The sequence below is a fragment of the Physeter macrocephalus genome, chromosome 10 (genome assembly GCF_002837175.3).
Source record: "Physeter macrocephalus isolate SW-GA chromosome 10, ASM283717v5, whole genome shotgun sequence".
NCBI lineage: Eukaryota > Metazoa > Chordata > Mammalia > Artiodactyla > Physeteridae > Physeter > Physeter macrocephalus.
The window spans coordinates 62,889,362-62,910,166 of record NC_041223.1 but is presented as its reverse complement, the minus strand read 5'-3'; the positions used below and the strand labels follow the sequence as shown (position 1 = coordinate 62,910,166).

The 20,805-nt window shown below is 37.8% G+C and overlaps 1 protein-coding gene across 1 annotated transcript in view; it reads right to left on the bottom strand.

Moving 5' to 3' along the window:
* Positions 1 to 4,490: 4,490 nt before the first annotated feature.
* The window catches only part of GPR63 (G protein-coupled receptor 63), a 60,794-nt gene continuing 44,479 nt past the window's right edge, over positions 4,491 to 20,805 (bottom strand). Inside the window, exon 2 of the mRNA XM_007121430.4 lies at positions 4,491 to 9,839. Within this exon, the coding sequence (XP_007121492.2) occupies positions 8,430 to 9,689 (1,260 nt within the window). The 5' untranslated portion in view covers positions 9,690 to 9,839 and the 3' untranslated portion in view covers positions 4,491 to 8,429. The remainder of the gene's footprint in view (positions 9,840 to 20,805) is intronic.

Sequence of the window (20,805 nt, the reverse complement as noted above, 5' to 3'; positions counted from 1 at the left end):
GCTCTGTCCACTCCACACACTTGTCTCCTAAACTGGCCTCAACTCAGTGTCAGAAAACCTTCTGATTACTTTCTCCTCTAAGTCAAGGAAGCAGGTTTATACAGTGGGCAGGTTACTGGACTTGGAGACTGAAGCCCTGTGTGCTGACCTTAGCACTTGCTACTTGGTTTGGGTAAGTCCATTATGATTTTAACCATCAAGATTCTATTATCAAAAGGTCCATTTCCAGACTTTCGAGAATCGCCCTTCTCTGTGAGCCACCATGCTAGGTGCTGGAGAAATAATAAACAAGCACAGTGCCCTGCCTTCAGGGAGTTTAGTGCCTAGTGGGAAAGAAAGGTGAGAACTCCAGGGGGAAAGGTAAAGCTAGAAATCACGACTGAGCTGATTTTTTGTTCTTGTTGTCATCGCATCTCTGTCAGATTACATTTCTCTATTTCTCTATTTTCCCTTCAATGTGCATCTTGTTTTACTGTAAATGTTTTCATGAGAAGCCTTTTGCCCTGGAGAGAGATCTAACAGAACCTGTTACTTGGCAATAGTAGCCTTCACACAGACGAACATAAAATACTGTGATGTCTTGCAATCCAAGTTAATCACGGCATTTGAGACTACAAATACCTTTGGGTAAGTCATACAAGAAGACTCCATCTTTCTTCCTGTCAGAGGGAAATGTCTTCCGTGCCATTTGCAGTTACTTCGCTCATTAGATAAATCCTGGAAGAGGGGGTGAGAGCACAGTGAAATTCCCTAGGTACTAACAGTTTACCAAGGAGTCCACAGCACCCCTGAAGAAAAAGTTCTTCCAGCGTTAAGTCCAGAAAAGCAAAAGTGATAGCGATAGCAATAGTTACCAGAGAAATTTGGGGTATGTAGACCCAGCTTAGGCCCCCTCAGAGCATCATGTCCGAAGTGAGAATAAACTGCTTGCCCACGCACTCGGAAGCAGTTGCTCCTGGCCTTCTCACATTGACCTGCCTGTGTGCCTTTGTCCACAAGCTCAGCTGTTTTCAGTGGTAAATCTTGGGTGATGAACTAAAAAAAAGGGTTTCTTAAAAATGTAAACATTCTATTTTTCTTCTTTCTACTAATAAAAATGTATTTATTTGATTAAGAGACTTTCCAGGATCATTTATCTGACCGTTGTTTACTTGGTTACTGTTTTTTTTCCAAAGCTTGCAAGCTCAGTTTCCAGCCCTTCTCTCTCTGACAGTAAAATCCCACTGACTCGAAGTGAAGTGGTTAAGAGCTCTAAAGCTGAGAGATGTCCAGCTGGGTTTGAATCCTGGTTCTGCCTCCTAACTGCTGCAAGAATTTGGGAAAGTCATTTAATTATTTAAACCTGTTTCTTCATCTGCTTATTAGGGAATACAGCTGACCCTTGAACAAGGGGTTAGGGATCTCCACCCTCCAGGAGGTGGGAAATCCTTGTAGAACTTATAGTCGGCCCTCCGGCTCCTCCTCGGCTCTTCTGGCAAGAATCCAACCAACCACGGATCCTGTAGTTTCACAGTATTTACTATTACAAAATTTCAAATGTAAGTGTACCTGAACAGATGGTCAATAAGATAAATTACACAATTAAAATTTTTTCATCATTTGCAAAAATATATGACAAACTACAGTAACAAAATTTTTTGGTTTTTTTTTTGTACAAATGAGGCAATCATCTAAGGAATTCTAATTACTATACCAATCATGAGTTAATAGGCATGTTAAAACCCTGCCATTTTATGTCAGGCTGAAGGAGTCCTGGTTGGCAGCACAGCAGGAGTGTCAAATCGGGCAGGAGGACACCAGGGCTCCTGACTTCATCACCTCCACCTTCTCTTCCTAAGTCTTGGCTACTATAGATAAAACCCGTAGTACTTCAGACAAATCGGTACATAATCGAACCCCAAATGTGCATCAGGGTGAAACTTTCCGAAAGGGGTTGTGAGATCTATGCAATCTAGGAAACTGTCTGGGTATCTAAGCATTCCCCAAATTTCTGCCACAGTCAGCAAGTTTTTGAAGGTTCTGTGACATTAGAACCCAAGTGGGCTTTGGTGTACCCAAGGCTTCCTGAGGCCCAGACAGCTTGACGGTCTCAATTCTGATTTAGCCAAATCTAGTTAATGACTTAAAATCAAGAACAAACTAACCTAGGTTTTGTGTTAATATCCACAACTTTATGTATAGGTTTTTCTGTTATGATTATTTACCTAATGCATGGAGAGGAATCATCATCTAGCATGATGCTTAGTAAGTCGGTCTCACTAGAAACTCAGTTCTGAAGAGGGAAGAGATATGGGAACATATGTATATGTATAACTGATTCACTTTGTTATAAAGCAGAAAACTAACACACCATTGTAAAGCAATTATATTCCAATAAAGATGTTAAAAAAAAAAACAAACTCAGTTCTGTTATCGGGGAATAACAGGGGAAGGTGGTCTAGAAAAGTATGAACTGTGGCATTAGGCCTAGATTTGAATCTAAGCTATTACCTGAAAAAGTTACTTAATCTCTTGGGAACATACTTTCCTCAGTTGGACAAAGGAGAAAATACTGTAGATTAAAATAGATAAAGGGTATTTTGACTACAATAAGTGGACAAAAATGGCACTTGTCATCATTATTATTATTACTATTAGCATATTTTTATGCTGAGAGTTAATACTGTTTTAATTATGCTTTCAAATTTCTTAGAAGAAAGGCATCATCCTTGGCAAGTATCACAAATAAAATTTACGTAGCAAGAAAGTTGATTTACATAATCATCTAATCAATTGATTATTATTTCCTTTTGAGAACTTTCACAATAGCTACAGTGAAATCCAGAGATAAATATTGTGCCCTGTGATTATGTGAATTTGAATATAATGCAGTCAGAATATGTTTCCCATCCTCTTCAACAAACTTATCTTGGTCATTATATTAATCTCAACACTGAGATTTATGCATCTTAGTTTTTTATACTACCACTACAGCATCATAGAAGGATTTTATTATATTTTATTTTTTAAACATATTTTATTTATTATCATTAAAAAAATTTTTTTTGCCACATCATGCAACATGTAGGATCTTAGTTCCCCAACCGGGGATCGAACCTGCGCCCCCCAGCAGTGGAAGCTCAGAGTCTTAACCACTGGACTGCCAGGGAAGTCCCGATTTTATTATATTTTACATTTGGATGTCATCACTGTGACGGTCTTTTGATGTGTCCCTTTGGTCAGCCTACAGTCCCTAGTTATTCCATCAAACACTAATCTAGGTGTTGCTGTGAAGGTATTTCATAGATGTGATTAAAGTCTACAATCGGTCCACATTAACTAAGAGATTATCCTAGATAATCTGAGTGGGTCTGATTCAACCAGTTGAAAGGTCAAAAGCAGAACTGAGGCTTTTCTGAGGAAAAAGAAATTCCACCTGTGGACAGCAAGCTTCAGTTTGTGCCTGTGATTCCCAGCCTGTCCTGCATGACAGGCTGCCCTCTGGCCTTCAGATCTGCCCAGCCAGCCCCACAATCATGTAAGCCAATTCTTGCAATAAATCTCTTAATAAATATCTTCTACTAGTTCTGCTTCCCTGGGTTAAATGCTGAGATAGCCATGAAATTTTTGTTTCTTTTTGCATTAAATCTAATTGACTGCACCTTGACATAGAAGGTAGCAACTTCTCCTAAAGGTTCTCTTTATTATGAACGAGTTGAGTGGGGCTAATTATTTTCATGATAGATGTGAAAATGCTTTTAATTCAACAGGTTCCTCTATTTTGCTATATCTTTCTTACCTTTCCATTTCAGAAAGAACTATCAGATGTATAATAGATTCAATAACAACCTTCCTTTGTAAATCAACCTTTTAAAATTTAAAAATAAATATATTTCGCTATTGCATATAAGTGAAAAAGAGAAACTAAAACCCTTATGTCTAATTGGCAAAAAAGTTGAAACTCATATAAAAATAAATGATATTTCCTAAAGAGTTAAAAGTAGGTTTTAGAAAGGCCTTAGATTTTAGGAAAGTGCAATAAGAAATCATTTCATCAAAATAGAAGCAAACATTGTCACTGCTTTGCCAGTGACAATCCAATTTCAAATGACTTAGTAGGAAAATTTTTATAACTCTCCTAGACAGAATGTCTTAAAGCTGTCTCTTAATACCAATAGTCTTTTGCCAAGTTTCATTTCATCCTTAATTACTCTGAGAATTTCTAAAACTAGAATACACATACAGGCTTTAAGAGCTAATTTGAAAATAAAAACCCAAAGGAAGCAGGATTTGAAACTAAACTCAGATTTTAATTTAACAGAAAGTATTATTCATGACAATTTTTTCTAAGATAAATGAAGCAGTCCTTTTAAAAAAACTTCACTTTTAGAAATGTTAAACATTTATTCGTTTTCTTATTGGGAGCTCTTTTCCTGGTTGTAATAAGAATATGCACAAATAATCATACATTTTGATTTTGAATATTGTAACCCAAAATTCAAAGTGGTTTTTTCATATAGGTTAGGTACTATTGTAAAATAAATTAATTTAACTTACAAAGGACTAGTACCAATATATATCTAAGAACTGTATTACCATTTACTTGTAATAACAAACATGTGCTTTGACGTTTTCATTTATTATTATAAAAATCGAGTTTTCAATGAAGACTATGGTTGTGAAAATAAATTTGAATTAAACAGTCCTTTAAACATAAACTAAAAATCATGGAAGAATAAAATGTCAAGCAAGTGAACATTTTTCCTGTGATATATACATAAATATTGTCATGTAAACAAAAGCAAAGATCAAGATTAAGTTAAGTATCCTTGTCAGCAACTGAAATACACAGATTAAAATGGTTATTTTATTTTCTTCATGCTTCCACTGAACACAGCTGGCATAAGCACAGCAATAGGAATTGGATGAATCTTTGCATTCCCCTCATACGCTTTAGGAGGATACATACAATAAAGACACCTCTCTGTGAGAAAAGAAAATATTAGAGGAATCAGACTCCTGAAAATCATGACGTTCAAATATTAAGTCACCTTTTTTGCTCTTCTGTGAAACTACATGGTTTATCAGAATTTTGCCAGTTGAAAGACCGTAAAGCTGACACTGGCGTGATCCAGCACTAACACGAGTGGCAGCAAATTAGGCACAATGATACACAGATTTTCCTCTCAATGCGGATTATCCATGCACTAGGAGATAATGGCTTCCAACGCAAAACAAACATTTTTTGGATAAAACAGACAATATTTAAGTGGATATATTTTCCACAGGAGTGTTTCTTTGAAGTATGCCCCAGAGACCGAACACTTGAATCAGCATCAGGCCAAATACTCAACAAAATAAAAGTGTGCATTTGGGGGCCCAATCTCAGACCCTCTGGGGGCCCTGGGGATCTGTACTGTTAACAAGCCCCCCGCGAATACTTAGACACAAATTCATATGAAAGTTTGAATATCACTCTTGCAGACTATTGGGGATTTCTTTTGACTCTTTCTTTGACCACAAATATTTCATTATCTCTTTCCTGCTTCTTACTTATTCGCCAGAAGGAAAAACAAAACCAAAAACATTTCTGATTTTGTCAGCCAGTGGTGGTAACTAGTAGTGGTATTTTTTTTTTCCCTCAAACAAATATAGAAGAATAGGCAACATATGATACTGCACCTAAATTTTTCAAAGGTACACCAAAGTACTTTTTTTTAAAGCTTTCAAAATGTATACATAATAAAAACGTTCAAAATGGTTTGTAAACTGTCATCTGATCAAGACGATCCAGTGTAAAGAGAACTGCTATTCAGTGTGGTTGCTGAATTCTCACAAAGGCCCCTCACGGCTGTCTTTCACAAAAATTGAGTCTCTTAGCAGGCACCCCAGGGCTCTCACCAAACGATGCACTACCTACCAGGCAGCACTAAAGTACTTAAGGATTGCTCATAAAAATAGGACAAAGAAAACGAAAGCTCAGTTTCAGCTCCAACCACAAAAGGAGTCTCAAGACCTACTGCCAATATGTAAGATGAATACAGATCATGCTGACTTTCCTCAGAGAAAGTCTAATTTCAAATATACTTATTAATATCTGCCTGAAATCTAGTTTATATTGAAAGTGGAAAGCATGATACACTTCAATGTGCTACTAATATCTACTACAGTGTTTATGTTCTATAAGATCCCTATGGATAAAAGCAATTTTACCTGTGAATAATATAAATGAGAAGCCAAAGAGGTAGGCGAGTATCATCAGAAGATGATCTCAAAACAACATGTTGAATAACATGCTTGAATCCCAAAAGTGAAGCTAACTGGAAAATGAGTTCCAATACCATGACAACTGCCTCAAGAGCAGGGTTTCCCAGGTCTTTCATGATGACATCCACCTTCCAAAGTCCCGACTCCTGATATGGTGCCATATGCTCTTCAGATATTCAATTTTAAGAAACATCTAATGAAGTAAAATGTAAAAAAATAATACTGGAGACCAAAGAGTGAAATTGACATCAGCTGGGCTCTAAGAATCTCTACACTCACATTAGAGTTGGACAAGACCTTGAAGATTCATCTAGTCCAACTCTCTGGTTGTACAACTGAAGAAAAGAGGCTCATTTCCCACTGGTCACAAAGCACTATAATTCCGCAAACATGCTATAAATCCAAAAAGTGTTCAAGGTTAACTTGCCTATTTATAAAGCCCATGATGTAGCCAAGAGGCTACACTTTCAGCACTTATGGCCATAGTCTGAAGCCCCATCCCTGGGGCATGTTTTATAATGTGTTCCCATGATTAGAGAGAGAAGGGCACCAAAGGCCCTGGTTGCACCTGGGGTGGGGGAGAGGCAGAACATCATCAAGAGAAAAATAATTTGAAACCCCAGACCTGCCCTAATGAAAACTTGCTCTAGGCTCAGACCAGGGCTTATCTTCACCTCTTTACAGGAGACACATCTCTGAGCACATTCACATTCTTCAATAGCCAGCTCTGCTCTGGGCAAGCACTGGGGCAACAATGCTGTTCTGCCCAGAATATTGAGAAATACAGCTGGACAACTGGAAACATCTAAACCCACAGGGCAAAGACCTATATATTTAACTTCTCAGTAATTGTCACTTGTTTTGCGAACCAAAAAATTGCCTTATTTCTTTAAACCCTTACCTAAGATTTTTAGTTCTGCTCTAAAAAGGTAGTTATAAATGATGTTATTTTTTCTTTTCTATTTTCCAGACTTTCTGTAATGGTTTCACATTTCTTTTGGTAATACAAAAAATGAAGCTATTTTTAAAAAGAAGGTTTTCGTCTAAAAGAAAATAAAAGGATACACATAGTTCCCTCTTGACTCTGAAACGTCCAAACCTGAACCTGAACGAGGTGTCCGTGTGGTACAGTAGAAATGCAGTCTCAGGACTCGGACAGATTTTTGGATCCCAGCTCTACCACTAACCTTGGGCAGGGTTTTAGTCTCTCTGAGACTTGCCTTCTTCATCTGCAAAAAGGAAGAAATAATACTTCCCTCACAGAATGCTGTGAGGATAAAATGACGCACAGGACCTGGCACATGGCAGACGTCTAGTAAATGGTGCCCCTTCTCCCCACTGGACTCAGAGAATCCTTGGGTAAAAGGAATCACCCAGCCCACACCAGCCACAGCCTCACTGCATCCCATTTAAATTTGCAAGGGTGCTCCCTCTCCTCAACTCTGCCCTACTGCTCTAAAGAATCACTATTGTGCTTAGAAAAAGTTCTTCATTTTTATGTTCCCTCCTTTAAAACTGTACATACAGACAAAACATTTTTAAAAAACTATCTTCCTAGAAATAATGCAATGTTTCCTAAAGCACAACATGTCACGTATAAAAACAATTCTGAAAAACATGACTGAATTAGTTTGTACATTGTTTCTTAAAGTGCACCAAAGTAAATATTCATGACCTTTAAAATGTCACTAACCCCCTTGGGTTATTTTTTTAAATAAAACTAAATATTTATCTACTGAGATGTATGTAGTTTTTGGCTCCAATGTGATGGCAAAAAGCAGCAGTGTCTTCCAGAAAAAAATAATTGATAAACTCAACAAAGCATATCTTAGCAGCATACAGAATACCTACAATTCACTGTAACTGCAGGCTCAATAAAGCACAATCCTGATTCCTACTAGAAAAACAAAATCAATCAAAGGAACAGAAAACCATCTCCCCACCCTAAATCAAGGATTTCTCTTGTACCCTGGAGGTAACACGTGTGATCACTTCCCTATTGTGTATCCTTGGTAACAGACTTATAACTAATCACCATTCTTTCTTTACACTGCACACACACACACACACACACACACACACCCTATGAAAAACAATATAGTTTAAGTGGAGAAGCCACGAGAAAAAAATTCAAAGTCAGATAAAGAACAACCATCACCCAAAACGTCAGGCAGTTCCAATATTCACACCACAGTCCGATGTTCCCCACACACGTAGACAGCACTGGGGCGTATCCGTCGCCTTGTGTGGCCAGGGAGCCGCGGCAAAAACTTGAGGGACTTAGGCATCATGTCCAGGCAGGCGTCATGGAATTTCTTAATCCTCCAGTAGTAAATCAATGGGTTCAATGCAGACTTGAGGTAGCAGAGCCAGAGTAGCCAGGTGCTAATCTCAAAAAAGTTGTGTTGATAGTAAAAGTGCTTGCTGAATGTTGCCACAAGGCTGTAAGTGGTGAATGGGGCCCAGCAGAAAATGAAGACAGCAAAGAGAATCAAAATGGTTGTGAAGGCACGTGTTTTAAAGCCCATGTCAATGCTCATCTGGAAGGGTCTCTGTAGACTCATGAGACCCAGTTTGCTGGCCTGGCTGAGGCATATACCTTCAGGGTAGCTATGGATCCTCAAGGCATTGTGCCGAAGGGTATTGAGTATGCCCATAAATGAATACAGTATTACCAGGAAGGGTAGGAAGAAAGAAATGAGAGAAATCAAAATCACATAAGCCTGGTAACCTGGATTGGTGGTGTACCCAAACACACACTGGGGGGCTCGGGAAGGTATCTGCAGGTCAGGGTTTCCTATTGCCAAAGGAAAAGCTACACAAAAAGAAGTTGCCCAAGAAACTGCAATGAGAACCTTAGCCCTATATGGATTCAGCTTATCCTGCCTCTGGACTATAATAAGAAACCTATCGATGCTAATGATGAGCAGGATGGCTACTCCCTCTATCACAAACAACCAGAAAAACATAGCAGATACCCTACAGAAGAATTTCCCAAAAATCCATCTGGTGGTAAGAATGGTGACCAAGGCAAAGGGCATGTTCAGAACTGCAAGCAACATGTCTGCAAAAGCCAGGCTAGCCAGGAGGATGTTAATGGCAGAGCGCATGGCGGCTTTTTGGTAAACCATGAGGCAAACAACCAAGTTCCCAAGAAAAGACACAAACAGAATAAATATCATTATAGCAGAAAGGATGATCTGGAGAGGCAAGTTTAGGCTCTTTAAAACTGCTGGTGTTGGGGGCACAGCTGTACTATTCAGTGTCAAGGAACTCATCCCGGTGGGAGCCATGGTTTCAAAACTGTATCTAAGCAGCGGACCAATGTCGGGATGCTGGAATGGTGGAGGGACCGTAATATTCATGTTGGTGTTTTCATAAACTACAAATGTTGTGTTGGATGCCCCAGTATGGGACGCAGTCAACACTGCCGAGAAGACCATGGTTTCAGCAGGATGGAAGGCGCCGGCAGAGATGTAGGTGTTCTTCAAGTATTTCAACACAGAGCAGCAGTATCATGTTTCACTGATGGGCTTGGAAACACACTCTGGAAAACGGACAAAGATTTCCATCTTCCATAGGAGTCCTTTTGCCTGAAAACGAGCCCAAAACACAAAAAATGAATGGGAATGAGTTTTGTAAATAACATTTGACTTCTTACTTTTCATCATGAAGGACCAGTTTTGCGCTTTTTTTAACCCTTTAAAAATATTTAAGTCCCTAGCCTAGTCATCACTAAAGTACTGTTTTTCTGTTGTTTCACTTTTAGTCAACTACAACGGAAATTTCATGACATTCATGTATAAAGTGAAAGTGAAAAGAATGAAAATGTATTACTGCCTTAAAGGCAAAAATTATAACTTTACAATTTCCAGGAGCAGCATAGCGTTTCCACAGTCACTATTAATACAGATTTTATTAATAATGGTTCTCCTGAGAGTATTCTTGATAGCTCTTTGGTACAGGTTCATATTCCATTTTTACATTAGCACAAAACTAGCTGGCAAAGAACCTTGAAATCAGTATCCTATTTAACACATGATAATCAGACACTCTTGCTTTAACACTTTCACAGGTAGGCACTAGGTTATTTCCAATGAAGGGTCTGAAACAGTTTCCTGGCTTTCTATTTAATTTGTGTTTCTTCCCAGAAATTCCACCACATAACTACTGGAGAAGTTATTCAAGAAGAGAAGAAAAATTATCTGTAAAACATCTTGGTCATATTTTTAAGACTTCCTTTCTTTTCTAAAGCTCTCTTTGCTTCTCTTATTCTCTCTTCTTTCCCATGCACCCATTTCCACCCTTTATTTTCTGATACAAATACTTCTATCTTCTCAATTTCTTCTCCCTAAGACTTGTATGTCAGCAACTTGATAGATGACAACCAAGAAATAAAGATGGGGATTCTAAAGAAGATGACTAGGAAAATATTCAGGTGTGAATAATGCATTCTTGAAAACATTTCGCTTTCTTGCTCCAAAAAGTTTATCACCTTTCTCTTATCCTAACCCCCAACTTCTTAATTTCTATGACCCTGGAGTTTTCTGTAAAGGACTTCCTTAATCTACTATCTTCCTAACCCACTTTTGTTATGTAGGTTCTTACTTCTTTGCTGGAGAGGTAACTTTAATCTCTTTAATTAGAAAGAACTCTCTTTGGATTTCTGGGTAGATTCCTTTAATAAATCCCTAAGATTGAGGGGGGTGGTGCACAGTAGTTTAAGACAAGGCTGTAATTTTCTCATTATTTGAATTTACAATTACTCATTGATCTTAGGGGTAAATGCTAAAAGTTCATTTATTCATTTCCTATAGTACTGAGGGTAGAAGCATCCCATTTACGAGACCCAAGATCCAGCACTGTAGCCAAACCATGGGCTCTCTACCATACTCATATCTCTCTACAATCCCTAATTTGTGGTCCAGGGCTAACCTTATGAAGAAGGAGAATATTCATGTTTGTTCAAAATATTAACCGTACTATACACTTTCACTGTTATAGCTTAATTTCTTTGTCTCTACTAGATGTTATCCATCCTCACATGTTCACTTTGAAATGCAAAACATACCTTGATAAGATGCCCCACTAATCCAGTGACTCCCAAACTTTATTAACCACAAAGGGCCAATGAGAAAAGGGGCAGTGGTAGCTTTACACCATAATCACAAGCCTCTTTATAACTACCTAAATATACATACAAATAAGAAGACTGTGCTTACTACATAAATCAGCCTCAATATGATTCTATCTCTAGAGAAAAATTATAAATGTGTACCTTAGGCAAACGTGTATATTAAGCCTAAGGTAACAGTGATAGCTGTGCTTGACCAAGTAAACAAATACATCCATCCTGAAGGTAGCACACACTTTAAAACACTTAGTTTTCTCGACCATGTCGAGGAACTAAAACAAAAAATGGAACGGAGCCAAAACAAAACCATAATTTAAAAGATGCTTTTTAAGGTTGTTACATGTGTGTATGTAGTCACATTTTACTGCCATTGTAAAAACTTCTAACTCAAGTCACTCAATTATTCACCCATCAAATATTTATTTCAGAGCCTACTATGAGCCAGGCACTGGAGAGACAGTGATGAACAAACGGTTCCTGGATTTCTGGTTAAACAGGACCGAACCACCACCTCAAAATTTCACTGAAATGACAGTAAAGGGATTTTTAAAAATAAAATGTACAACTCAAAAGGACAAGAAGTATGAATGAAAGATACATCAATAGATAAGAGATTTTTTTTAATGTTTCAAAGCAAAAGGCAGATGGTGGTGTGGTAACTGAACAGAGTAGAACAGACAACTTTTTATCTTCAATACTTCCACAGAAATATGCTTAGAAGAAGCTGAAACACCCTGTAGATCCCCAGAAAAGCTCTGGATTAGGAGGTACCAGTTACCACAGTAAGTGTAGGTGTGGCTGAAAACTGGGAAATTGAAAAATCTATACACAGAGCCATCGGAACCCCACTCCGGGCTCCGGGGTCTTCTCCTCCAGCAACCACATGAAAGCACGTACTCCTGTGCCAGTAGCCCAAGTCGCTGGCACAACTGAACCTGATAAGCACTAAACTTTAGCATATTAGTGCAGGGCTGAACACAGCAGGACTGGATGAATGTCTGCACATTCAGCATGAGAACCTAGCCCCCATCTCCACCCTGTTCCCAGATGGCCAGCAGCCAGGCATATGCTACCATGCAGGACTGAAGGACTCGTCTTTTCCAGTAACTTTAAAAGCCCTAGAGGAAAAAATTCTAGATACTAACATTTGATGGTGTCCCAAGAAAAATGCCAGCCTGGTGCCCAGTTATCCTGGATACTGAAGCCCACCCACTATCAAGGCCAACCCCCCCACACAGAGCTTCCAATCAGTTTTTCAGTGCTCATTAAATAGAAATGATAAATTTCCCAAATATATAAAGAATCTATAAAAGGATTAAACAAAAGCAATGTTATAGTTAAACATTAGGAAAAGAACTGGAATTTCTAATAACAGGGAACATAACATACATGAACTTAATAATGCCTTTGCCCTGGTATCTGTACATGCTCTTCATTCATTGTACTCCTGGCTACCAGAATAGAAATATTCTCTGGCCTTTCTTTTCTCACTGCAAAGTGTAATAACCAAAGCAGAGCTTTTGAATACTCATTGTAACTATGTTGAAAGATTCTTTCCTCTTAGGTATTCTCATCAAATACCATTGTGACCTGCAGTTTCTTTGAATTTCACAGAAGACTAAATAAAAGTTTTATACTTAAAATTTGTACTTCCAGAGGAAATGGGACAGTAGCAACATAAGAACAGTAGAAAATTAGCTCAGGTCAGTCATACTTGCTTAACAGTCCTAGTGTTTAATCTAGGCTAGTCTTTATTTGCCATTTGTCAGAAACTCTCATTACATATTCTAAGTTATAAAAAATTAAAATTGTATGTGAAGGTTTATATATATGCGTATATATTCATACACACATACATATATACACACACCTCACATGTATGTACACACATAAAACTCACGTATGGCAGAAGTGATTGAATTTATGATTCTTTCTCTTGTCTTATAGCATCTACAGAAACAACACTGGGGCAATCAGTTTAATGACACAAGTAAGTGTCTTATGTTTGGGGTATGCCAGGATGTCACAATTACTGGGGCTTCACAGGCTGGAATGGGCAGTGGAGGTTGTAGAATTCCCCTGGTCTTCGTCCTTTAGTCTTATCTGCAATTCCAGTGCTTTAGATATTTGTTTCAATTCTCTGAAAAAAGTATATGCTCCTAAAAGGCAGAAACTGATTTTATAAATCTCACTGTCCCTATGACTACTATGCTTTGCACACAGCCAATGCATATATGGTAAATTATATTTATTTGCATTATGCTTTGTCAGATCAGAGAATTTCTTCTTTACTCATTTTAATATTTATTTATACATTATATGCACATAATTTTGCTTAAAAAATTATCAAAAGAGTTTTTCAATGACAGTCAAATCCTGTACTACCCTTCACCATTCCACTTCTGTTTTTAGAGGTAGTCATTTTTAACTATTTTAAAGGTTTTCATCAAAAGTACCTATTCTTTATATATCTAAATAATATGAAGAAATTGCTTTTTGGTTTATCAATATTGTATATTACGTCCTGATTTCCTATTAGGATAAGGGTTTAGCTGCCATAGCACCTCCTAACTTACTTCTCATCCCTTCATACTACCAAAATCTTTATTTGAAAATTTTGAATTACAGAAGTTAGTGTTTCTATTAATGTATTTAGGCTAATAGTATATTTACTGATAAGCTAAAAGAATGTTTTCTTTCTTGTATAAATTTTGTATTTCCTAGAATAAATAATTTACTTTTTATTTTCAATTTTAAAAAATAACTATCAATATTTTTTTACCTGCTCCACCTGAGAGATTTTATGCCTAGAAGTATTATACTTTGGAAGGTCAGATTTATCAACTACATTTTTATCTTGGAGTCATTCTTTTGGCCTCATATCCCTCCCTGAAGTGATACACTTCTCTCTGTTACAAAGATGCCAGCCAGAAACATCTCTTTACTACCATCTTGGAAATCCTCCTTTCTGTCTTGGGCTCTTGGCTTCCATATTTCCTAGGTCCTTTGTCTTCCACTTCACTGCTTCCTTTGTTCACTTCCTTCTTTTCCAGGAACAAATTGCTTTTGAAGGAAGAACACAAGGGAGGTAAATATTGAGTCCTGTATGTTTAAATAAGTCTTTATTTGTTCATACTAATTGTCTCAGTTTAGAATTCTCAGCTGACAATAATTTTCTCTGAGAATTTTGAAGGTGTTGTTCTACATCAGTGGTTCTCAAAGTTGAGGGTATATAAGAATCACGTGGAGCACCTGTTAAAATACAGACTCCTGAGCCCCACCCCCTGAGTCTCTAAGTCTGTGGTCTGGGGTGGGGCCTGGAATTTGAATTTCTGGAGGAGAGAAAAAATTAAATTGAGAACTTTAAATCCCAAGCTCAAGGATTAGATGAAGATCCAGAAAGCTTCTTCAACAACAGTGAAAGAAAACTTTTACCTCCTATTGCCCCAGAAATGGAATTTCTGAAAACTAAATCAAAGTCTAATCCTATGGGTGGCAATGTTACAATGCAAATTGAATTCCCAACCTTACAGAGTCTCTTCTGTTAAAGTTAGGGCCTGATTGGGAAGGCGTAGGGGCCTGAAAATTGGGATTAGGATATATGGGGATTTTGATGAAGCTGAGGCTTAGGACCTTGTGCTGCAGTCTTCTTTGCCAATAGTAATAGCCTTTCCTCCCTTGCCTAATGAGGTTAGTTCTCTCTTTGCCTGAAAAATCAGTAAGGGCCTCACCTAAGATAGCATCTTGCAAGGGACTTTTGCCCTTCCTAAGGACCCTGCTCCATCTACCTCTCTTGCTTCTAAGACCTACAACCAGAATCAAGTCCCAGCAGAATCCAGTGTGAGGTATAAATTGTGACCTAGAAAGAAGTACCATTTATATCAAAAGATATGCAAGATAATTCCAATTTACATAGACAGAAACCAGGGAGTATGTATGGAAATGGATGCTGAGAGTATTGAGTCAGCTTAGAAGGAATATAATGTTAGATCAGATCAAATTTATTGATATGGGCACACTAAACCAAGATTCTGGATTCTCTGTGCTAGCTCAAATGGCTGAAAGTGGCTCTAATAGTATGTTCAGTTGGTTGCGGAAGCCTGGTCCCAAAGGTAACCTACACTACATGAAACTGAGATGCCATAACTCCTTGGTAGAGAGGGAACTATCCAAAGACTTCAGCAGATAGGAATGCTGAACTGGATTTATCATGTAAGACCTGCTCACCCACTTCTAACTACTTCACTTGGTAGGATCCAGAGGGCACTGCCTTCACCAAGTCTTTGAGAGATACACTGGTTGAAAGGACCAGCAGCATCCTTGAAGATCTCTATAGTAGCTACTCTCTGAAGACCAGGAATGACAATGGGCAATGTTGTCATCCAAGAAATGGGTTCCTAAATTGAATGGGGATGATAGTATCTCAGAGTGGCAGGGGCTCAGTGACAGTACTTAACAAAAGATGAGGTGAGCATGATTATCAAAACGGGCAGTGAGCAAAAGCTGAAATCAGAAGAGTCTGACCTGCAGAGATCACTGGTGTTTGATCACGGTGTTTCTAAGACAGAAATAGTTGGAAAGCTACCAAGTGCTACTTGATCTGTATAAGCAGCAAAGCTATAAAAGAGAAAAATGCAACTCCTCAATCAATTCCCAAACTTGAGCCAGGACACAGACCTAGAACCCCTTGTATTCAAGAAAGCCAGGCCCCTTTGAGGAAGGACCTTGCTACACAGCTATAAATTTATACTATAAATCTTCCAGTCTTTCCCAAAAAACCTGCAACAAATTACCAGGGTATACATTGACAAAGGGGAAATAATCAGAACTTTGTGGGATTGTTGGATATGGCTCTGAAATGACTCTCATTCCTGGAGACCCAAGATGTACCGTGTTCCACCATTCGGAGTAGGGGCTTATAAAAGTCACATGATTAATGGAGTCTGTGCTCACTTCCAGCTACCACTCACCCCAGAACTCATGCCATCATTATTTTCCCAGTTCTGAAATGTGGAGTTGGTACCAACACACTCAGCACCTGGCAGACTCCCTCACTGGTTCCCGGACGTGTGGAGTTAGGGCTATAATGTAATAAAGGCCAGGTGAAACTCCTAGCACTACCTCTACCTATGAAAACCGGAAACCAAAAGCAACACTTTGTTCCTGTAGAGACTGCAGAGATTAGGGTCATCATCAAGGACATAAAGGATGAAGGTGATCATTCCTAACACATCCACATTCGACTTGCCTATCTGGCATTAGAGAAAACAGATGGATCTTGCAGAGTGCAGATGCTGTACCAGATGTAATTTCTTTGCTAGAATAAAAAACACACTCCCTGGCATCTGGTACACAGCTATTGATTGGGCAAATTATTATTTTTTTCTTTATATGTGCTAGCAAAGAATGCCTGAGCAGTTTGGCTCCAGCTGGCACCCTACTACGCTACCTCAGGGTTCTATCAGTTCTCTAGCACACTCTCATAATCTAGTCCACAGGGACCTTGACTGCCTCTCCATTCTGCAGAATGTCATGCTTTCCATTATGTGCTGACTGAGAAGTAAGTAGTAACTACTTTACACTTGGTAAAACACAGGTGTGCCAAAGGTGGGGAAAGATTACTACAAAAATTTGGCCTACCATCTTTGTAAACTTTCTAGGGATCTTGTAATAGGTCAAGATATCTCTTTCTACCACTAAAAAATAGGCACAGTACTTAGTAGGCTTTTTGGATTTTGATGGCATCATATACTTATTTGGGTATGTTATTCTAACCCACTTATTAAGTAGCTTGCAAAGCTGCCAGGTTTGAGTGGGACATGTAATAAGAGACGGCTCAGCAACAGGTCCAGAGTGCCATGACAGCCGCTTTGCCACTTGGGCTACATGACCCAACAGCTTCACTGGTGTTTTAAGCGTCTGTGGCAGATAGGGGCTGCTACATAGTACGGCATTTGGCAGTCCTTCTATAGGTGACTCACAACCTTTATAGGTGAACAGAGACCTTTAGGATTTTGAACAAAGCTACAGAGCATGAGCATTTCACGTGAATGGGGTTATCTGACCTTCCAAAGCCATAAAATTGGGTATGCACACAGCTCTTCAACCTTAAACAGAAGAGGTGTATATGAAATCAGGCCTGGCAAGTCCTATGAGCACAGTTAGGTTAACATAAGCAAGCGGCTCATATTCCCCTAGCTCTTATTCTTGCTACACTGATCCTCTCTTCAAACGTCACCTGTGGCCTCACTAAGACGAGTTCCTTATGACCAACCAGTTAACTAAAGAAGAAAAATTCAGGCGTGATTTAGAAATGGTTCTATACAATATATTGGTGCCACCCAAGAGTGAAGAGTTGTAACACTACAGCCCCACCCAGGAGCCCTTAAGGTCACGGCAAAGGGAAAACTTCCCAGAGGGCAAAGCTTTGAATGGTATATAGTCATTACTCGGTATCCCAGGGGATTGGTTCCAGGACCCCCACGGATATCAAAATCCAAGGATGCTCAAGTCCTTTCCATAAAATGGCATAGTATTTGCATATAACCCACACATATTTTCCTGTGTACTTTAAATCATCTCTAGATTACTTTTAACACCTAATACAATGTAAATGCTATGTAAATAGTTGTAAATGCAATGTAAAAGCTATGTAAATAGTTGGTGTGCAGCAAACTCAAGTTTTGCTTTTTGAAACATTCTGAATGTTTTTCCAAGTGTTTTCTTCAACTGGCCGTTGGTTGAATCTGCAGATGCAGAACCAGCAAATACAGAGGGCCTACTGTACCTGGTTGTTCATTTTGAAAGAGACATGTCAGAAGTACTGATCTACACTCATTCATGGACAGTAGCTAATGGTCTGGCTGGCCATATACATGCTCACCAAATAGCAACTTCACAGATAAGGAGCTAAATAATCTGGTAGAGAAGATGATGCATTCTACAGAGGTCAACCAACCTTTTTCTCTACTCTTGTTCTTTTCAAAAGGGATTATGAACAAAGTGGCCATGGAAGTACAGATGGAAGTCGTACACGGCTCAGCAACATGGGATTTCCACTCACCAGAATGAATCTGGCTACAGCCACTTAGTACTTAATCTGACAACACTGAGGCCAAAACCTGACTTAGTGAATATGGCATCATCGTCTGGGGCACCCGCCAGCCATCTGGTGGCAGGTTGATTACATGGACTACTTCCATCATGGAACACTTTGTTCTCATTGGAATACACTCATATCCTGGATAATTTTATCAAATTAAACTGTCAATCATAAGATCAGTATGTTTAATATCTGTACTTCCTTTCTTTCACAGAATATCCCATATGTATACAGAGAAAAATAATCAGAAAGCTAAAAATCTCTACCTTTTCAGTAACACACTTGGAATAAAACAGTGGAAATTCAAAAACAGAACATTTAGAATTTTGTTTTTAAGTACTTAGAAGTATATCAAGATATTTAGTCCGTACTCAAAGCAGGAATTTGTATTCTTAAAGAGGATAACTTCTTTTCTCCTGAGTTTTTCTAGAAAGTAGAGTGTGAAAGAATGTCTTAACCTTTTTTAATATATATAAATTAGCTTTTTAAAAATTTCCTAGCAACTCTGAGATTATTACTATTATAATCCCCATTTTAAGTATGAGGAATTAAATACCAACAAACTAGATAATTCAGAAGAAATGGACAAATTCCTAGAAACATACAACTTACCAAAACTAAATCATAAAGTAATAGAAAATCTAAACAGACCAATAATGAGCAGGGAGATTGAATCAGTAATTTAAAATCTCCCAACAAATAAAAGCCAGGACCAGATGGCTTCACTGTTGAATTCTACCAAACATTTAAAGAATTAATATCAATCCTTCTCAAACGCTTCCAAAATACTGAAGAGGAAAGAATACTTCCAAACTCATTTTATAAGGCCAGCATTACCCTGATACCAAAGCCAGACAAGGATACTACAAGAAAATAAAATTTATAAGCCAATATCCCTTATAAACATAGATGCAAAAATCCTCAACAAAATACTAGCAAACAGAATTCAAGAGCACATTAAAAGGATCATACACTATGATAAAGTGGGATTGATTCCTAGGATGCAAAAATGATTCAACATATGCAAACATTAACAGAATGAAGGATAAAAATCATATGACCATTTCAATAGATGCAGAAAAAGCATTTGACAAAATTCAAGATATTTTCATGATAAAAACTCAAAATAAATCAGGTATATAAGGAATGTACCTCAACATAATAAAGGGCATATATGACAAACCCACAGCTAATATCATACTCAAAAGTGAAAAGCCTTCCTTCTAAGATCAGGAACAAGACAAGGATGCCCACTCTTACTACTTTATTCAATATAGTACTAGAAAGTCTTAGCCACATCAAATAGACAAGAAAAAAAATAAAAGGCATCCAAATTGGAAAGAAAGAAGTAAAATCATTGCTTTTTGCAGGTGACATGATCTTAGAGAAAATCCTATTAGAACTAATAAATAAACTCAGTAAAGTTTCAGGATACAAAATCAACACACAAAATCAGTTGTGTTTCCATACACTAACAACAAACTACCTGCAAGAGAAATTAAGAAAGCAATCTCATTTACAATAGCAACAAGTTTAACCAAGAAGGTGAAAGATTTGTACAATAAAAACCATAAGATTTTGATGAAAGAAACTGTAAGAAGACACACATAAATGGAAACATACCCTGAGTTCATGGATGGAAGAGTACTATTAAGTATCCATACTACTCAAAGCTATCCACAGATTCAATGCAATCCCTATAAATGCAGGCATAAAACCATACCACACAGAGGTTGTGAGAATTAAATAAGACAGGTTGCAAGAGGATTATAAAATACAAAGTGCCATCAAAATACAACATATTATAACCATGATCTTTGTACAGCACTTCAACTATTTTATGCAATTCATATCTTTATTGTACACCTTTGTGGGAGTATAAACTTGTTCAGCTTTTTGGAAGGTAAACAGGAAGTATTTTTCAATATCAAAAATAAATAATTTAAACACTGTCTGGAATTCCACATTATAGAAATAAAAGCAGAAACATGAAGATAAAGATATTTATTGCAGGATTATTTAAGAGTGAAAAACTAGACCCTTTCTAAATGATCATCAATAAAATAGTAGTTAAATGAATTATAGTACACACAAGCTATCACAAGCAATAAGCTAATCCCTAATAGTGACACCAGAGAATATTCACAAACACTGAGTGAAAAAAATCAACTTGCAGAATGACATACAACATATTCCCAGTTGTGTATGTATGTAGATGCATGTATATATGTGTGTATGTACATGTAAATGTATATGTTTAAGCAGACAAATAGAAGAACATACATCAAACTAACAAAAAGGATTTCCTCTCTAGTGTGAAAGT